The 21,745-nt window shown below is 42.0% G+C and overlaps 2 protein-coding genes across 4 annotated transcripts in view; one reads left to right on the plus strand and one right to left on the minus strand.

Moving 5' to 3' along the window:
* The window catches only part of LOC135074877 (putative aminopeptidase W07G4.4), a 166,754-nt gene extending 165,710 nt beyond the window's left edge, over nucleotides 1–1,044 (minus strand). Inside the window, exon 1 of one of the 3 annotated variants that reach the window (XM_063969413.1) lies at nucleotides 957–1,044. The gene's annotated coding sequence lies outside the window, so the exon portion shown is untranslated. Of the gene's footprint in view, nucleotides 1–918 lie in introns of all 3 variants that reach the window. The other 2 variants (XM_063969463.1, XM_063969287.1) reach the window with 2 other exon arrangements.
* A 13,768-nt stretch (nucleotides 1,045–14,812) lies between these two features.
* On the plus strand, nucleotides 14,813–19,996 carry LOC135076893 (uncharacterized). The gene has a single exon (XM_063971407.1). It carries the CDS (start codon nucleotides 14,813–14,815, stop codon nucleotides 19,994–19,996), a length of 5,184 nt encoding a protein of 1,727 aa, XP_063827477.1.
* The last annotated feature ends 1,749 nt before the right edge of the window (nucleotides 19,997–21,745 follow it).

A 21,745-nucleotide genomic window follows, 5' to 3' on the forward strand; every position in this document is an offset into this window, starting at 1 on the left:
ACAGATGTCATTTTGACATTATTGTAATGACTTTTTGGCTCGTGCGTTCTGTTCCAAGTTTTAAGTGTGCTTTAATAAGTTATAGTTCCAAAATACTGGACTGTCCTGTCGATGACATTGACAGTGGGGCGCCACCGTCAATACCGGATCGCTGGTTCAGATTTTTGCCATGTTGGAAACCATATAGTTGAACGATGGTAGCGCCCCCCTGTCATTGAGTTTGGCGGGACAGTTCAGCGTGGGTCATCTATATAACCTTTTTAAAATTAATTATAAGGGTGGGGATAGTAATAAAATGGAAGGAAATTATGGTCAATTTAATAAAATTATTTAGGTTAGTTTAAGTAGGAAGATTAACACCGACCACATCTGTGGGTTTGGAGTCACAATCACAACAGATTAAAAATAAGTTAAATTTGACATTGATTGACAGCGGGGCGCCACCGTCAATACCGAATCGCTGGTTCCGATTTTTGCCACGTGGAAACTTTATTACTTGAACGATGGTGGCGCCCCTCTGTCAATGAGTTTGGTAGGAAAGTTCAGTTTTGATCATCTAAACTGTAATAAAAAATATTTATCCAGTGGGTCTAGACAAAGTGCAAATTATAATCGCAAACCAGTCGAAAAGTGGTCGAAAGCCCCTTTTTTGTATGGAGTTTTGACGGATTCGATTTTCGATTCGATCAAAAAGTGCGTTTTGTCTAGGGGGGCTGTTCAATCCTTTGTTTCGATTTCATTCGTGTAAACTTGTGGGTCTAGACAAAGTGCAAATTATAATCGCAAACCAGTCGAAAAGTGGTCGAAAGCCCCTTTTTTGTATGGAGTTTTGACGGATTCGATTTTCGATTCGATCAAAAAGTGCGTTTTGTCTAGGGGGGCTGTTCAATCCTTTGTTTCGATTTCATTCGTGTAAACTTGTGGGTCTAGACAAAGTGCAAATTATAATCGCAAACCAGTCGAAAAGTGGTCGAAAAGCCCCTTTTTTGTATGGAGTTTTGACGGATTCGATTTTCGATTCGATCAAAAAGTGCGTTTTGTGTAGGGGGGTTGATCCTTTCTTTCCCCTACCCTTAGATTAATAAAGCCCCCTACCCGTTTCCCCTATACCCATCGTGGCCAAACGCAATTTGTGAGAGCCTGTAAGAGCCAGAAATACATGAAAAAAAAATAATTGATAGGAAAATCGCGGCACTCGAAAAAAGCGCGGGAAACGTCAAGCTAGGCGGTTGTCTCAATTTTTGCTTTTGCGATTTTTATAAATTATCTAGTAAATAGAGATCAGTTAAGTAGTGGAGTGTAGTATATTTATGTTTATCTTTCTATTTATTTATTAGTTAGTGATTTTGGCAGTGCTCTGGTAAGTTTTTACCTCTTTCTCTGGTTACATGAACGACCCAGACGAACCTGGGGGCTCCGTCCCCCAGGTTTCGTACAATGTCACTATAGCTAATAATTATTCAGCATTAGATACTGAAAGTTCATGCACGGATGGCTCCGAACATTCTCAAAACAAATCCAAACGTTTAAAACGGGCCTCTGTACCTAAGTATTGTAAACACTGTAATAAAAAGAGGAGACGTCATCATAAAAGCTCTACAGTTCCTTCACTTGACTCATGTGAATGTCACTCGGAATCTCATTCCGACGTATTAATTCAGTCAAAACAACAACCAAACAAATTCAATGATAGGTACTACTGCTAAAAACTCTGTGCCAGTGTCAAACTCACCAAACTCACTTGATGTTGATTTTGAGAACAATAATTCCAATTCTCAGCGGCTACCAATTGGCAGAAATCTTTACCAGGCATCTGATGTTTCTCCTTATGTCATACACATACAAAAAGAAGAGATAACTTCCAATCAAAGTACCTCAATTCACCCGGTTACTCTTGGTTTGTTTTTGAAAAAGCATGGTTTTAAAAACATAATAAATGGCAGTTTAAAACGTATTGGCAGAAATCGTGCAGCTATTTCCTTTTGTAATTATGAGGATGCCAATTCATTCTTAAGTAGTACTGTCTTGTCCAACAATCGCTATAAAGCATTTATTCCAACATCAAATGTTACTCGCATGGGAGTAGTGAGGGGCATTCCAACCAACTGGACTGATGAGGAAGTCATACAGAATATTACAGTCCCTATAGGTTGTGGCAACATTCTTAAAGTAAGGAGATTGAAAAGGAAAACTATTGGAAAAGACACAGTTGAATACATACCTATAGAGACTGTAGTTCTCACATTTGATGGACAGGTACTTCCAAAGAGAGTATTTATGTGTTACAATTCTCTGCCTGTGGACTTATACATTTTCCCCACTATACAATGTTACAAATGCTGCAAATATGGTCACATTAAGTCACAGTGTAGATCTCTTCCCAAATGTTTTAAATGTGGTCATGACCACTCGGGTGACAGCTGTTCAGTTGATGAAGAGTATGTTAAATGTTGTCTGTGTACAGGTTCTCACTTTGCGACTAGCAAAAAATGTCCTGAGTTTTCCCGTCAAAAGCAAATTAAAGAGACTATGGCTAAGAATTGTATTTCTTATTCTGAGGCTTTAAAATTACACCCTCCTCTTGGTAAGTCTTATGCTGATGCTTTGACAACAGTAGCCCCAGTGAACACAAATAGACCAGTTTTGAAAAATACATCTGATAGTATTCCCAGCAGGAGTTCATATAAAAAAACAGTATTTCTTAAGCCTAGATCACCTCCAGTAATTAGTCCTGGATATGATAAGGCCTCTCATGATGCTCTTATTAAAGATTTCAACATAAACTTTCCTTCATCCGGCACTGCTTATAAGGATTCAAGTAAAGACTCTTTACTGTCTGATATTATGTCTGTTAAAGAACTTATTATCACACTTATTAATTCATTGTCTCATTATAATTCAAACTTCACACCGCCCAACGCTGCCTCATCCCAAAACTCTGTAAGTAATAAAAATAATAATTTGCATGATAGTACTTTTAATAATAATTTTATAAATAATAATGAATTCAGTGGTAATTCAGTGGAATTGCCGCAGTATTTACAGTAAAAAATCAGATTTGTTTCATTTAATTAATAAATATGACCCTTTAGCCATTTCTCTCCAAGAGACTTGGCTTAAATCTAGTAGTTGTTTTAAGGTAGCAGGCTATGCCTGCATTAGAGAGGACCGTCTAGATGGCTATGGTGGTGTTGCACTGCTGATCAAGCATTCTTGGCCTTTCAAACACATTCCCATTCCTATTCATAATGATGATTATTCCATTATAGCAGTTTCTATAAACGGCATTTGTTTTGTTTCTATTTATATTCCACATCCATCCTCTATTATATATGATGAAATTTTACTGAGTATTTTACCTTCCCTTCCAAAACCCATTTTAATAATGGGAGATTTCAACGCCCAGCATGCTTCTTGGGGTAGTTCTTCCTCTAATTATTACGGTTCAAGAATCTTAGATTTTTTAGATGTGAATAACTTATGTTTACTAAACTCAGGGGAACCTACACGTCGCACTGCTAGTTCTGAAGGATTCAGCGCTCCTGATCTATCCATATGTTCTCCTTCCTTAGCATCATCTTTAACTTGGCACGTACTTAGTTCTTCATATGGCAGTGATCATTATCCTTTAGTTATTACTTTACCATTTTCTGACAAATCAATCCCAATCCGTTCCCCTCGATTGAAGTACCAATTGATTAATGCTGATTGGAAACTTTTTAAAGAAAAAGTGGAGGAAAGATTAGAGTCACTTCCTTCCTTACAATTAGACAATCATAGCAATTGTGCTGATACTTTCACTCAAGTTTTAATTGACGTGGCGGACAATATTTTTCCTGTTAAAAAAAATAGTAGTAGATATATTCCTCCTCCCCCATGGTGGGATAAAGAATGCGCTGAAGCTATTAAAAAAAGGAAATTAGCGGAACGTGCGTACAGAGCATTTTCCTCTTCCGAAAACTTAGAAATTTTGTCTCAACTTATAAACAGCACCCGTAAGTTATTTAAACAAAAAAAATGGGAAGGATGGAAGACATTTTGCACTTCGATTTCACCAGACGTTTCCCCATCTGAGGTATGGAAAAATATACGGAGATTTAGATCTTGTTTCCGAGAGAGTACTCCCTCGTTCATAGATAAATCAATTGCTGATAGCTTTCTAGACAAATTAGCACCTCCTTCTGTGCCTCCTATAGATATAGTATATCATGAATTAAACTATCCTATTTGCACTGAAAACCTTACAGATTTAAATGCTCCATTTACTTTTTCTGAATTAAAAGGCATTTTGTCGTACGTGAAAGATTCGGCTCCAGGTATTGATGGTGTTCCTTATTCTTTTTTCATTAATTTAAGCGATTCTTGCCTTTCATATTTTCTATCAATAATTAATTCCATCATGATTAACGGTAATATTCCTCCATCATGGAAATCTCAAGAGGTAATACCAATCCTCAAACCGAACTCTCCTGTAGGTAACTCCACTTCGTATCGGCCTATTGCTTTATCGTCTGTTCTTCTCAAAATTGCAGAGCATTTAGTTAAAAATAGATTAGAATGGTATTTAGAAAGCAAAGGTATATTAGCTACCAGTCAATTTGGTTTTAGAAAAGGGAAGAGTACTATGGATAGTTTAGGAATTTTTACTACAGATATTCGCTTAGCCTTTACTAATAATCAATGTCTCCTCGCTGCTTTTCTCGATATCACAGCCGCTTACGATGGTGTTAATTTATCTATTCTTAAAAATAAACTTTTAAAGCTACAGGTACCGATAACCCTAATCAATTTCATTATTAGTATGTTATCAGAAAGATCTATACACGTTACTACTCAAGATTCAACAGTCCTGACCCGAGTTCTTTGGAGGGGATTACCTCAGGGGTCTTTTTTTTTTTTTTTTTTTTTTTTTTTTCGTCAGGAAAATACATTGATTTGTATACCCACCAGCCGCGGGGGCGGTTAGTGGGTTATGTGGGGTTCTCCCTGCCAGAAGGGCAGGGCCTACCCACTAAAAAACCTGACGTTGCCCTCGGTAGCCATATGAGTCGGGAACGCGGGCCATCACTATCGGCATTTTGCCTCAAGCATTCGTCCGCGTTCCCTGCTCGGCATTTCACTCGCTTAAACCAAGCCCAGCCCAACCAAGGCGTTATTACGCCTTCAACCTCCTGCGAGCGGCACGCAGGACACGTGCTGCGCCGTCGCGGCCTCTTTAGACGCCACCAGACACCCCCGTATCTGATGGCCGAGGCCTATTAGGAAGGGGCAGATGGAGGTCATAGAGCCTCCTTTTGTGCCCATGACGTCGGCGGCGGGCAATGGGTGCGTCGGGTGATGCTTCCCGCTCCCTCTCCGCCGCTTCCTTCTGTGAAATGACTGCTTCACAGAAGGTGAGAACTCCACGCCACGCCTCCTCTCCGTTGGTCATATGGTGGACTAAGACCGGTAGAGAGAGGTCATTTCCTATACATATATTGAGGGCCGCACGCTCATCCGCCCAAGCTGGGCATTCTTGGAGCGTGTGCTCAGCTGTATCCACAGTGTCAAGGTTGCAGTGATGGCAGCCTGGTACCTCTTCTCGGCCTATTCTGTGAAGGAAGGCCCCGAAACACCCGTGGCCTGTCAGTAGCTGGGTCATCCGGTAGGTTAGACGACCATGCCGACGTCGCAGCCATTCCGCTAGGACAGGCAGAAGTGCCTGCACAGTGCGACGCCCGACTTGACTAACGGCCAAGCGTCCTCTCCAGCATTCTAGGGCCATCTCCTCCAGCTCTTCTTTTTTAGCCTCAACCTCACGGGGTGCAGGCCTTTGCCCTTCAGATTTTTGGTCTCCCCGCCACTGGTATACCGCGGCGAGGACCTTGGCGTTCAGGTCCCAAGGCATGCTCCCAGCCAATGAGAGGGCTGCGTCTGCAGATATTGTGCGGTACCCGCGGACCACCCTCAAAGCAATCAAACGCTGTGCCTTCTGCAGAAGTAGGGTACTTTTTGCTGAAACAGCTTTGTACCATACTGGGGCTCCGTACAACGCCATTGAGCGAACGACTCCAAGATATAGACGACGACTCGCCGCAGCAGGCCCACCTATATTTGGCATCAGCCTGCTAAGAGCACCAGCAGTCGCCATTAGCTTCGGTGTAAGGCGCTTGAAATGCTCGTCGAACGTCCATTGTCCATCCAATTGGAGCCCCAGGTAACGTAGGGACTTCCCAACTGGGATTGTAGTGCCTCCAACGACGAGATGGGTCCCAGCTGGTGGCGCCTGCCGAGGCCCATGGAAACACAGAGCTTCAGATTTCTCGAGCGCCACTTCTAATCCTAGTTCGCGTATTCTGCGGACCACGATCGCTACGCCGGCCGTAGCGCGTCGTACCGCCTCTCGGATATCATCCCCGCGGGCCGTCACGAGAGTGTCGTCGGCGTAACATGTCACACCGACCCCCGTAATTAGACGCCCGCGGAGGACCCAATCGTACCCCAGGTTCCACAGGAGAGGCCCAAGGACCGACCCCTGTGGAACTCCACACAAAGCTTTCTGGCGGAGAACTCGCCCATCTTTCCCTTCCAGAGTAACCTCTCGGTTGGCCAGATAGTCGGCCACTACGTTTTGGAGGTATAACGGGACGCCGTGGTGTACAAGAGCCTGCCTGATGCAAGCCCATGGTAGGCTATTAAAAGCATTTTTAATGTCAATAGACACTGCCAACAGTACCCCTCCTCGGGCCACCGCTTTTTCAGCTAGCTCTTTGACCCGTAAAATGGCATCTACCGTCCCTCTTTCGGCTCTAAACCCAAACTGGGTGGTAGCTAGGTTCGGCCCTTGCTCTTCTAAATGCTTGATAAGACGCCTAGCGATAATTCGCTCCAGTAACTTGGCTATCTCATCAAGCAATACTATAGGACGGTACCCGGAAGGGGAGTCTGGTGGTCGCCCCTCCTTCCTTAATAGGACTAAACGTCCACATTTCCATTGCGCTGGAAAGCGCCCCTGCTCAAGACAGGCGTCAAAGAGCCGCTTTACTCTGCCCCCAAGGGTCTCTTCGGCCAGCGCCCATGCCTTTCCCGAGAGTCCGTCTGGACCCGGGGCCACATTCTTCCGGCGCATTCTTAGATAGGCTGCTCCAAGTTCACCCTCTGATATAAGCTCAGGTGCAGCTGTCGAGGCCACTGGGTGGGGCCTCATGGCTGGCGGAGTATGTTCTGCGCGCGCTGGAAAAAGACCTGCGACGACCGTAGTGAGCACGGCCGGTTCCAATGAGAGCGCTACCGGAGGAGCCCATGGTCGGAGTTTTCCCCTGACAGTTTTATATGGCCGTCCCCATGGATCACTGGTAAGCGTGGCAAGCAGATTTTTTCGCGCCTCCACTTTAGCTCTGGCTATGGCAATCTTTAGAGCTTTTTTGGCCTCCTTATAGGCTTCGCGAAGTGGATCGTCCTGGTCTGGATCACGGACACGTCTCCGGTGGTGCCGGTAGGCTTCGCGGCGTGCTGCGTTGCACGCTCGACGCAATACAGCGATGGCCTCTGACCACCAGTAGACTTGTCGGCGAGGAGGCAGTGGACCAACGCGAGGCATGGACGCATCACACACGTGCGTCATAGCTACCCGGAGCCATTCCGCCTCCTCATCCACCTGGACGGGTCCAGCTGGTGTTGGGAGCCAGGCTTTTACAAGGGCTGCTGCCTGAAAGGTATCTCTATCTAAAGCACCAAGTTTCCACCGCGGATATACGGTGCCACGCCCGGCGAGACTGGGTGTATTGCTGTTGGGTGAGGCGGCTATATCCCATCTAATGTATAGATGGTCGGACAGTGTTTCCACCTCAGTAAGTACTCGCCAGTCAGCCGCGCGGGTAGCAATCGCAGGGCTCGCCAGGGTTATGTCCACAATAGATGTCCCCTGTGGCCGAACGCATGTTGGTTCGGAACCCGTATTTAAAACTACGAGCCCCAGTGCTGTGGCCCACTCTAAAACTAAGTCTCCTCGGCGGTCTGTGGCGCGAGCTCCCCAAGCTATTGATTTGGCATTAAAATCGCCACCCACCAGTGCAGGGAATTGAGACTGCCGTATTATAGCACTCAGTCTGTCCAGACTAGCCTCAACTGCAGCAGTGCTTTTACTGGGAGAAAGATAGACCCCTACTAACAGTATATCACTCCATTTTCCGACAACAAAGCCGTCTCCTTTCTCTACCACCGCAATTTGCAACCCTTGTGCCACTTTTATGGCAACTACACCTTCCAGATCCGCTGCCCAATCGTCTCGGTCGGTGGGGACCCAGTACGGCTCTGACACAATCGCCACGTTCATGGACCACTCCATCATATGCTGTAACAATAAGTCTTGAGCACCGATGCAGTGGTTAACATTCGCCTGCATGAATTGTAGAGCCATTACGGGCACTCCACCTCAAAATCCATCGCCGGTCCACTGCTCTGGACCTGAGTGTTGACAGCCGGTAGCGTTGGCTGGCCCTTTATTCCTCTCTTCGGCTTCGGTGGGGTGCAGCTTTTGCTCCCCATCTTGTGGTTTGCTCCTTGGCCGGCTTCTGCACAGACAGGGCAGTGTGGAGGAGCAGTACAGTCTCTTGCCAGATGTCCCGACACACCGCAGCGGTAGCAGTTTCCGCTGCGGTCTATGCCAGTCGAGCACTGTGCACTAACGTGACCCTCCTGCAAGCACTTAAAACATTTGAAGGGCCGCCTCTCTAAAATTTTAACGTGGGCCGATACCCAACCCACAAGAAGTCGTCCTTTAGCCAACTTTTTAGCGACCGCGACGGGGACCTTTATGACGACAGTCCCACAGCCTGAGAAGTTTTCTCTTATAAGGCCCACCTTTACTGACTCAGTTGCGCAGCAGCCAGCTTTAGCCACGGCGGCCACAATCTCCTCCTGCGTTGTGGAGTCATCTAAGCCTGACAAACGTACGTCTACTGTCTTAATCGGCCTGGAAACTCGCACTGCATCCTCTGGCAAGACTTCTTTGAGTTTTGCAGCAAGTGCATCTGCTCTGTCACCACAGGATTCCCCTGGCACCTCCAGGAGTTTGGCACCTGTTTTGGTGCTCCTAAACCGCATGGAGGTTATATCGAAGTCACTAATGTCAATTTTAGACCTTGCTTCCCGCATAACTTCTTTGTAACCTATTCCCTTCCCTACTGCATCCGGCTGTAAACTGAGCACGATGGCAGCCGTGCGAGGTGGGCGAAGTTTGGGAATCTTGGCCTTCGTTTCAGATTTACGAACCTGGGGCTGGATTTCAGTGAGTTCCTTCTTCCTACGGTTTGCTCCTCGCCTAACCACTGTAGACCACCCTTCGTCAATTGACACAGGAGGAGGCGGAAGTGGGCGTGACTCACGCGCAGGTTCTGGGGCCGAGCGTTTAGCACCCTTTCTGTTTTGGCTACGTCTGGTAGCAGGCATGGGCTCAATGGCCGCAGGCTTGGGGTCAACAGGTGGAGCTATTTTACTTGCAACTTCTGGTTTGGCTGGTATGACCTTTCTAGGTGCGGGTTTTGGAGCGGACTGCGGCTTGGCGGCTGCCGTTTTAGCTGCTTTCTTAGACTGTGGCTTAGAGGCAGTTTTTGGTGTCATTGCCAGAGGTGGAAAATCAGTGTCCATCACTGTCTTCTCTCTTCGCCTATCCGCCGCTAATGGGGGTCGGAGACGTTCTTCAGGCAGTAGCCTGGGCTGTAGTGCCTCGATCCGCGCATTCACCATGGTCCCGACTTGGACCATGATGTCACGCGTAAAATCATCCCGCTCCGGCTGCGTCTGATTCAGCTGGGTGGCGGGAGCTTTATTGCTCTGCTCCTTTAAGAGACGGAATTCCTTGCGGAGTTCTTCCAATTCCTGGGACATTTTCTTGTTTGCGGCTGTTAGCAGCCGAATTTCCTCCGTTGGGGACCGCGCAGAAAGGACCTCAAGTGCCCCCGCAATATTCATGGCGGCCTCTTTGAATGTCTTTTGAATGGGACCCGAAATGTTGCCGCTCTTTTTAGAAGCAAGAACGACGGCATCCGTGCTGGTGCGTATCTGCTGCAGCAGTTCTTCTGTTGTTTGTTCTCTTGCCGAGTACTCGGCCCGGTTGCGCATCCGGATTAATTTGCTCGTCCAGAGCTCGGCCTGCTCATCGGTCTCCATTTCCCGTTGTTTCTTACGCTCTCGGGCCTCTGTCTCTTCGATAAGTGCATGCTCGGCGCTTGCGCCAGTCTTGGCAGGCCTTCCACGACACTTTTTTCCTACATGTGCTTTGGCTTTGGGGGGTCGTGCTGATGAGCTAGCAGAATCCGAACCCTCATTTGTCTCGTCTCTATCAGGCATATGAGGCCTTTTTGTTGCCGCCAACCGCGAGGCAATGCGCGAGCTGGCCCGCGAGCTCAGTCGCGACCTCTTTGATGCGACTGACGCGAAGGACACGTCAGATGCACTTCCGTCCTGTTCTGAGTCATCATTCTCGATGCTTTTCAATGTATCTCGCCTCACAAAGAAGCGGGAGTCGTATCCAGTTTTATGTACATTTTTGGCATTTGAGCCATCGCCGCTTTCTACCATATTTACATTGTTTATACATGTCGGTTCATGCTCAACATCACCGCCCTCTTCGATATTTACAATACTACAACTTTTTACAATATCTACGGCATCGCCGCTTTCCTCATCTCCTATCGTACTATATACATTATTTACATACGCAGTTTCCTGCGGAACAGCGTTGGCCCCCCCGTATACATAGGGCCGACTGCCTTGTGGGCAGCCACGGGATTCCCCAGCATGGCTGGGACCCGCCCGGGTACTATTTTTCGTTTGACGACTGTTCATTTTTATAAACTGCTTGCGGGCGCAGCTGCCCCACCTTTCCTCCCCGGGTGGGGTAGCGGCCAACGATACTCCGTTGACCATATCGAATCTGTTAGGACCCGATATCGCTCTTCGACCCCCACCACACCTTGGCGTTTGAGGGTTTTAAAGACTTTTCCTTGTCTTGGCCCCGACTTCCATAGCCGGGACCCCCGGTCCCCCTCCATTGGGGGATTACGGGTTGCCCGACAGGCCCGCCGAGTTGACGTAACCTGCCGCGCAGATGAGATGTTAGCCGCCCGCATGTACAATCATGCGGACGTTGCCCAGGATGCACCAACGTGGAGGTCTCTCACCATCGCACCCCTTACCTCAGGGGTCTGTTTTAAGCCCATTGTTGTATAACGTATATACGTACGACCTTGAATCTGTTTTTATGAATAAAATTAATATTCTACAGTATGCTGATGACCTTCTTTTGTACGTTTCCGGTTATTCAGTAAGCGAATTATGTCATTGCTTAACGGCAGCTCTAAGTTCCCTTAAAATCTGGTTAGATAATAACTGTCTATCATTATCGGTCCCAAAAAGTTCTGTGGTTCTTTTTAGTAGAATGCGGATGCCACCTCCTGTTTTTGTTTACTATGATAATATTACTATCCAGGCTTGTAAGGAAGCAAAGTTTTTAGGAATAATTTTAGATGACAAACTATCAGGGGTTCCTCATTGTTATTATGTCACGGCCAAATGTGAGCGTTTATTAAATATTTTGCGCTGCCTCTCAGGGGTCTGGTGGGGTGCTCACCCTTCCTCGCTAAAACTTCTCTATAACGCTATAATACGTAGTGTTCTTGATTATGGAGCTTACTTCTTAGAACCTTGCAATCTAGTCGGTCTGAAAAAAATGGACAGCATCCAATCAAAGGCTCTCCGTATTATCTCTGGTACTATGAAATCTAGCCCCATTAATGGGTACTTCTCATTTACACTCAAATTTGATGGTCACACAATAATAGTTCATAAACGGTATAAGTTAGAACAATAACTTTGAAATCAGATGATAAAATATCTATTTAGCTACATACAAAATAAATTTTATCGTAATAGAAGCAAAAATAATACGAAAAAATCACATGAAACGATAAAAAACGGGGTCATTTTTCGCGTTCTCATCGTGTCACACCTTCGGTTGCAATGAAACATTTGGTTACTGCATTCACAATTTTCATTCAATTTGTGTGTAGCATATACTAAAATCATCGTAATTAAATACACTTTCCACACAATAGTAAAAAAAATATCTTCTTATAATTATTTTGAATTGAGAAAGCGAAATACGTTGGTCACACGATTTTAGGTACCTAAAATTTTGAGTAATAATACAAGATTGCCATTAAACCGAACACCAGCAACCAATCACAGCGTTCTATTCGGTTAACGTCAGTCGCGCTTCGACCATTGGGGAGGTGAGATAGGTCGATCGTCGCTCCGCGAAAAAAATACGTAACTTTTTGTGATTATCCATAGACATACCGTCGCTTGCTTGAACAATATTTTCTACCTCTAAAATTTAAACAATTTAATTGAAACTTTACCATTGAAAACTTAACATGTTAGACTTATTTGTGTAGTATTTAACTTGAACCGTTAAATTAAAATTTAAGGATAATTCATAAAAAACTAAAATTTTCGTCACCTTCGTGGCATCACCTTCGTGGTGTTTTGTACACGAAGGTGATTTTAGGCCACGAAAGTGATTTCTTGCTTCGGTTTATTTTAAAAAATATAGTGACTGGTGTTTACGTTTTTACAATATTTTAATAACTAATAAATTATACGTGGTAAGTAGAGATCAGTACATCAATAAATAAATAAGGGCCTCGTATTTTTGTTGTCTGTCTGTATGACTGTATATATGTCTGCACAAAACTGCCCTACAATTAGAGCACTGACGTCATTAAATGCGCTTCTCGCGAAAAAACCCCATATTGACGTGTTTGTTGACAGTATGGCTCAGTATATTTTGGAGGTATACAATTTTCTGTCGCATAGTATTTAAGCACCTATTTATGTAAATCGTGTATTCTGTACTTCTGCCGCTGATGGACGTCTTCGGTAAAATTGTAAGTCCACAGTGAATTATATAAATAAATAAATAAATATGTGACTGTGTATCTTTTTGTAACATAAATTTAATCTGAAGTTTGAGTTAAAAGTTGTACAACAAAAATACGAGGCCCTCTGGCCTTAATAAAAATATATTTTTGTTGAAGGACTGATAATCAGTTAGAGTTATTTTTTATTGAGGTACTGATAATCCGTTTTTTGCTTCTTTAGCATTTCAGAATGCCACCAGTGTCACCCTTAAAACCAATTGCGTAGAATCTTGTAACTTAGTAGGTGACGTAATCGGTAAAATTTTATCTTGTATTTAAGTAGGTACCTATTCATATTATGTTATAGCTATTTATCTATGAAAATAAGACAAAATATATGTTTTATAAACACTTAAGAGTCATTTACAGTAGTAAAGTTTGAAAAAATTATTGCTGTGAAGTACAGAATCACTTTCGTGGCATCAAAAAATTCAAAACGTTAAAGCTTCCAAACGAGACTCACTATTTGACTGATTTACTGAGAATACAATCTTCACATCAAGCGCTACTATTTTTGTTTACAAAAAGTTGAAATAAGTTAGAAATAAAATTCGCCACGAAGGTGACGATGAGAACCGTGGCGATGAGAAATACCCTAATACTTTACAGGTTGAATGCACTGATCCTCCTCTTAGACTGCGCCGTCAATTCTTATCAGACAAATTTTTGTTTAGAGTTTTACAATATTCAAATCACCCTCTATTTTTAAAATTACAACTTTTATCTGATTCTATTGGTACATCTCCTTACTGGGCTCATAAAAACCTTCCCTGTTTAGTTTTAAGTTACCGTAAATTTATATCTTTTCAAGCTCCGACTCACAGAACTCCAAAATTTCCCATATTTTCTGCTACTTTTGAGTCGTTAGTTCTTTCTCCTGAAATAATATATGATTTAGATATCCCTAAAAATTCACTTGACGCTAAATATAAATTTAACTTAATTATTGAAGATAATTGGGCCGATTGGCATCATATATATAGCGATGCATCCAAACACTCCAACGATGGTGTGGTCGGAGTAGGGCTTTTCCATCATCAGTATGGTATTCATGAAAAGGTCAGATTACCTCCTGAAACATCAGTTTTCACCGGGGAGTGCTGTGGAATTTATAAAGCCATAGAATATATCCAAATTATGAAACTGAAAAAAACAGTAATTTTCGTAGATTCTAAGAGCGCTTTACAAGCCTTAGAAAAATTTCCCTTTAAATGCAATATTCAATACCCAATTGTAATTAAATGCAGAGAGTTGCTTCATAAATGTTCTACTTTGGGGTACAAAATAATCTTCGCCTGGATTCCGAGTCATAGCCATATTTTCGGTAATGAAAAGGCTGATAAATTTGCCAATGAAGCTGTTGTGAATGGTGATATGATTAGTTATAAAAATTACTGTCATGACCTTTTGTCCCTCCCTAAGTCCTACTTGCGTGAATCATGGGAATTGGATTGGGCGCACACTAGTGCAACTAAAGGAAAATGGTACAAGATCATTCAACCAACCATTCCTTTAAAACCATGGTGTCCGATACTTATATTGAATGTATTCACAAACATTTACTAGTGTAAAATAAATAATCATAGCGAGTGGACGTATCGTTTCTTACATCCCTGCCTTCATACAAATTTGAACCATAACTCAATAGACATAATGGCCATTACGAGCCGGATTAGTTGAAGGCACGGGAGACGGCTCGGCTGCGCGAATACAATAGGGAGCCGCATTCCTTAGATAACGCCGGACCTTTTTTGCATCTATTGAATAGTTGTTTACGTATTCGTGAACTTATGTGAATAACATTATAACTGACGTGTTGCGGTGTTAGTTACATCAATTAATAGTGAAAAATGTCTCTTCCGACTCCGGAACAAAGTAAGATCTTATCTACATTGGAAGATTTGGCGAAAATGTTACAAAAAGCCCAAATAAACATCAAGAAATGTCCTAAACAAAGACTAACAGAAGGTTACATAAAATCAAGATTAAAGTCTATCGGAGATGACTGGATAGCATTCAAGCAAGCACATAGCAATCTTACAAGGTGTACACCGCGCGAACAACGGACAGATTTTCCATATTTTCATAATGAAGAATATTTTGAAATTGAGGAATTGTATATCAACATACGGGCGGATTTAATGGATATTTTGGCTGGAATAGAAGGTCAACGACGTTCCGTCGAAGCAGTAAACTTTTCAACATCTACTCAAGACAGTCAACAGCCGTTCGCAAAGTTACCAAGAATACAATTGCCTACATTCTCCGGGAAATATGAAGACTGGCCAACATATCAAGATTTATTCGAAGCACTTGTTCACAACACGTCATTAAGCGATGTACAAAAACTACATTATTTGAAAACAAGCGTATCTGGGGAAGCTGAAATGTTATTACGTAACATACAAATAACCGGAAGAAACTATACACAGGCATGGAATATTCTCAAAGAGAGGTTTGGAAATAAAAGAATAATAGTTAATTCGATTTTGAAGAGGTTGTTCGCTCAGAAGAAAGTTATTAGTCAGTCGGCAAGCCAAATGAAAACATTACTTGACACTACTGCGGAATGTATTACAAGTTTGAATAACTTCAAAATAAAAACAGATTCTTGGGATCCAGTAATAGTATTTCTGGTGGGGCAGAAATTGGATACAGAGTCGTTAAAGGAATGGGAACAACAAGTTCACAAGGATAACTTCGATGAACTGCCTACCTGGGCTGAAATGAAGAAATTTCTCGAGTTGAAATTCCGAACCTTAGAACTAGTTGCTCCAATTACATCAAATAGTACTAGAGAGAGGTCTACAAATCAAAAATCATTCCACATTGCGTCTGAAGATAATGAAATTGATGAAATTCAGTCTGCACATTCGAGTATCAATTCAAAACAAACTTGTTCGTACTGCAATGAAGTTGGTCACTACATCTATAGTTGTAAAGAATTTGTGAAGCAACCTGTGGACAAGAGACACGAATTCGCTAAGAAGAGAAACTTATGTTTTAACTGCCTCATTCCAAACCACAGTGTATATAAATGTAGACAAAAAACATCGTGCCGAGTTTGCCAAAGAAGACACCATTCGCTTTTACACCAAACAAAGAACACAAATCAAGAAGAAAGCTCACAACCAGAACAGAATATCACAACTGCACATTTCTCCAATGAACAACCCGGTCACAAAGTATTATTAGCAACAGCACAAGTCGAGGTCTCAGGGAACGATGGTAATACACACCTGCTTCGTGCTTTAATCGATCAAGGGTCAGAGGCTTCATTCGTTTCTGCAAGAGTAGTTGAACTGTTAGGCCTGAAACGGACTAATATCAACGGTGTGGTCTCTGGAGTAGGAGAAAATACAAATGTACCGATCAAACACTTAGTCGACCTGTCAGTCAAGTCGCAATACAATGATAAGGAAATTATACAAGTGAAGGCCTACGTTTTGAAGAAAATATCTACATGTCTTCCCTCGAGAAACATTGTGGCTGACTGGAAAGAGCTCCAAACGTTACAACTGGCTGACCCTGCCTATCACACGCCTGGTAAAATCGACCTATTACTCGGCGCAGACATCTTTTGTAAGATAATTGAAGAAGGGCTTGTGAGGATGCCAGATGGGATAGTTGCTCAAAAGACAAGTTTGGGGTGGATTCTCTCGGGTCAAAAGGACAAAGGAAACAACAGTCACAATTTGATTTCACTACATGTAACAAGTATGGTGGCTGAAGATAATGATTTACTAAGAAAGTTCTGGGAAATAGAAACTGATTTGTACAAAAAGAAGAAACTACTAACAAAAGAAGAAGAGAGATGTGAAGACATATACAAACAAACAACTAGAAGAGAAAACACTGGAAGATACATAGTACACTTACCTCTGAAACAAAGTATTGAAGAAACAGTAAGACTATGTGGAGATACAAAACAACAAGCAATAAATAGATTTAGAAGCTTAGAAAGAAAATTTGAAAACAACAAACAATTTAAGGAAGATTACAAGAAGGTAATTCAAGAATACAAAGAAATGGGTCACATGAAGAAGTCAAACAAGAAAGATGACAAACACGCAATTTATTTGCCTCATCATGCTATAGTACGTGAAGACAAAGAGACAAGTAAGGTACGAGTAGTATACGATGCGTCTGCGAAAGGTACAAATAATCACTCTTTAAATGATACCATGATGGTAGGACCCGTTTTACAACCTGATTTAAGAAGCCTTATTATCTCCTGGCGCACACACAAGATATGTGTTGTGGGAGACATTGAAAAAATGTACAGAATGATCAATATGACAGATGAACACACGAGCTTGCAACGCATTATTTGGCGAAATGAACCTGAAAAAGAACTTGAATGTTATGACCTAACAACAGTAACTTTTGGCACCGCAGCAGCTCCATACTTGGCTGTGAGAACCTTAAATCAACTTGCTGAAGATGAAGCACAGACATTTCCCGACACTGCACCTGTAATAAAAAACTCGTTTTATATGGACGATCTCATGACCGGAAATGACAATATTGAAGCAACAATAAAAATGTGTGAAGAAATAAGAACTATACTTAAAGGAGGAGGATTTAACATGCAAAAGTGGTCAAGCAACTCTGAAGAAGTTTTGAAATATTTACAAGAAGGAGAAAGCAGTACAAAGGATAAAATAGAAATAAAACTTGACAAAATTATAAAAATTCTTGGTTTGACTTGGGATAGAAAAGATGATACATTCAAATTTACCGTAAACTTACCTGAGATGAGATATCCTATAACAAAGAGATCTATTCTCTCTGATGTGGCTCGTCTATTCGACCCATTTGGATGGTTGTCACCAGTCGTGGTCACTGCTAAAGTTCTAATCCAGAAGTTGTGGCTGTGTAGTCTGGGCTGGGACGACGAATTACCATTGGAGTTGAGGGAAGAATGGATTGCATACAGACAAGAGCTAATACATTTGCAAAGCATTGAAATACCAAGATGGTTAAAAACTACAACAAAAAATCGCAAACAAATACAACTACACGGCTTTGCAGATGCATCCACTCAAGCGTACGCTGCTGTTACTTACCTTCGAGTTGTAGAAGATGACGAAGTACACGTGATGATGATTGCGTCTCGAACTAAGGTTGCACCTCTGAAGCAAATCTCTGTCCCTAAACTGGAGCTTTGTGCTGCTGCGTTACTTGCTGAACTCATTGAAGATCTGATGGAAATCCTAAAGATAGACAAAGACCAAATCTTCGTATGGACCGATTCAATGGTTGTATTGGCATGGCTACAGTCTCAACCGAGTCGCTGGCGAACCTTCGTAGCCAATAGAGTGGCAGATGTTATCCGTATCTTAGACAATAGCCAATGGCGTCACGTTCAGTCTGCTGATAACCCTGCTGACTTCGCTACAAGAGGCGTTAAAGCATGCGATCTAGCAGCTCTAGAGAGTTGGTGGACTGGACCTAGATGGCTAAAGGAAGAAACATTGGAGTTACAAAGATACAGTATTCCACAAACAGACTTAGAAGCAAAACATTCATTTCACAATACAATCACGGAGGAACCAATTTGGGAGAGATTTTCGACAATGTCAAGAATGAAGAGAGTACTGGCATACTGCAGAAGAATCCTGAAAGAAAAAGAAACAATAAAAAGAGAGAAACATCTAACAACAAATGAAATGGAAAGAGTAGAAGAAGAATGCATAAAATATTATCAAAATTTAGTCTATGGAAAGGAAATTGAAGCATTGAAAAAGGAAGGAAGAGTCAAGAAACGAAGTTCTCTAATCACGCTTGCGCCTTTCTTAGATGAGAAGGGATTGATAAGAGTGGGAGGAAGGCTACATAATGCTTCTATGGCTGAAAATACTAAACACCCTATCATTATACCAAACAACCAACATATTACTAAATTATTGATACATGAAGCTCACATCAAAACACTTCATGGCGGCATTCAACTGATGATGACATTCTTAAGAAGCAAATACTGGGTGATTGGTCTAAAATCAGCTGTAAGAAAATGCATACGTACCTGTAAAACCTGTATTGTTGACAAAGCCAAAGGGAAAAATCAATTCATGGGTCAATTACCAGCAGTAAGGGTTAACCCACATCGAGCATTCTCAAACAGCGGAGTCGATTACGCTGGCCCAGTATTGATCAGAACATCTAAGGGTCGTGGACACCATGCTACAAAGGGCTACATCTGCTTATTTGTGTGTATGGCCACACGGGCTATCCACCTCGAAGCTGTGACAGATCTTACCACTCAAGCATTTATGGCGGCGTTTCGAAGATTTGTAGCTCGCAGAGGTCAATGCTTGCACTTGTGGAGTGACAACGGCACAAACTTTGTGGGCGCTGCCAAAGAGTTAAAAGAACTTTTCCAGAAGGGAAAGGATAATTTGGCAGCAGAAGTAGCAGAACTCTTAGCCAATGATGGAACAACATGGCATTTCATACCACCAAAAATGCCAACATGTGGAGGTTTATGGGAGGCTGGAGTTCAGTCAGCGAAAAGACACCTGATTAGAGTTAACAAGGACACCAAATTGACTTTCGAAGAGATGACTACGCTATTAACACAGATTGAGGCGTGCCTTAATTCAAGACCGCTTTGCCAAATTGATAATACCTCAGAAACACCGCTGACCCCAGGGCATTTTCTCGTTGGTGAGCCTCTGATAAGTGTCCCTGACCTAAATTATGAGCACAAAAACATTTGTTTATTATCCAGGTGGCAAATGGTACAAAAGATGACACAAGAATTTTGGCGTCGCTGGAAAACCGAATATCTCAACACATTGCAACAAAGATATAAGTGGCAAGTAGCTATTTCAACGCCAAAGGTGGGAGATATGGTGGTAATCAAAGACGAAGATACACCCCCAACAAAGTGGTTACTTGGCAGAATCAAGAAAGTACACCCTGGAGCAGACAACCTTGTAAGAGTGGTCACAGTACAGTGCAAGGGTAACCATGAGTTAAAAAGACCAATATCAAAACTTATACCACTACCTGTTGAGAGTTTGAATTGATTCATGGTGGGCGGTGCACAGTTGGTGTTGTGTGTGTTGCATTGTAGTGTGATTAAAGTAATTTTTTGTTGAGTGAAAATTAATTACATATTTATAGAAGTGCATAGTGAATTTAATTTGAAGTGAATAACAGTGATCAGTGAGTGTCATTTGTGTGAAATTACCGGTGTTACTTTTTGGAAATTTGTAAGTTACAGTCCATTGCATGATTCATTGTTAAATTTCATTGAAAAACTGTTGTTTTTGGTGGGCGGTATGTCCGATACTTATATTGAATGTATTCACAAACATTTACTAGTGTAAAATAAATAATCATAGCGAGTGGACGTATCGTTTCTTACATCCCTGCCTTCATACAAATTTGAACCATAACTCAATAGACACATGGTTTTTTAAAATGAAACTGGGAAAGGTCTCTACCTCTAATATTATCCGTATGAGAATTGGCCATGCCTGTATACCTACGCATCTTTTTAGACTTAAAATTGTGAATTCTGATTTGTGTGAGTGTGGTACTGGCACAGGTGACTTAAATCATCTGTTTTTCATTTGTCCATTACATGACCGATCCTCTTTCATCGAATCCCTTATATCCTTACGAGTACCATTCCCAACTTCCATAGCCTGCCTCCTTAATATGCATTCTATTGATATTTATAATACCCTATCTGTTTATATGAGTAATAATAACATCAAAATTTAATCTACCTAATATTTTGTTTTCTCCTTAACTTTCCTGATCCTATGCAACCTTTTTTTTTCCGTTCTCCATTTTTACTTTCCTATACGTTTCCCTAACTTCACCTTACCTCGTCGTGGCTGACGCACAAGCCGTGCATGCCATCATAGGAAAAAAAAAAAAAAAAAAAAATCGCGGCACTCAAATCTACCCCAAAACTCAAAGTACATACCTAACTTAAACTTAAAATATTATCTATTTTCATCTTTTTTAATTTGAAGTGGAAAACAAATCTATCGAACATAATATTCAATTAATAAATATAACCAACCTACCCTACATTTTAGGTTACGAAAAAGCAGAGGTAGGTCGGTAGTTAGACATTTTATAGTACCTATGGTAGAAGTCAATGGTTAAAATTTCTTGTGTTAATTTGAATAAATCGGAAGATTAAGACGTACGAAGCGTTAAAAGGATTTCACACTTATTGTTAAAAGTGAGTAAGTAAAAGAGCAGAACTTGCAGCATCAGTGTAGCATCCAATCTAAAAAAAGTACTATTATAACCTTAACTTACCTACTGTTTTTTTTTAAATGTAGGTAGGTAATCGGCTGGTTTTTCTAGTTGTAGAACTTGCCTCGGTTTGAAGTGGTTGGATGTCGAGTTCAGCTGTGTGTGTGACATGAGCAGGCATTGTACATTCTTATGAAATCTACATTCCGGGACATTAAGAGAGTTCAACTGCTTATTGTGTTCCAGCAGGCAGGTAGGTACTTACTAATTTTGAATATTTACAAAATTGTAGGTAGCTACTGTGTTATTTTTTCGACAGTGCGAAGTGAGTATAATTAGTGTATCAATTTACAAAGCAACATCAGATTTAAAGGCAATGTATGTACTTATGTTAGTGTGAGGGTGGCGGTACATTACTACACATTAAACGAAGGTGGGCAGTATACTCACTTACGTATTATTTTGTTATTTTTCAAATTATCAAGAGCAAGAAGTTAACATTTCTTTGTTTCTCAGTACCCATCAAGAAGAAGACAAAAGCGCCCGTCAATTAAAGA

Source organism: Ostrinia nubilalis, chromosome 1 (genome assembly GCF_963855985.1).
Source record: "Ostrinia nubilalis chromosome 1, ilOstNubi1.1, whole genome shotgun sequence".
In the NCBI taxonomy this organism is placed as follows: domain Eukaryota; kingdom Metazoa; phylum Arthropoda; class Insecta; order Lepidoptera; family Crambidae; genus Ostrinia; species Ostrinia nubilalis.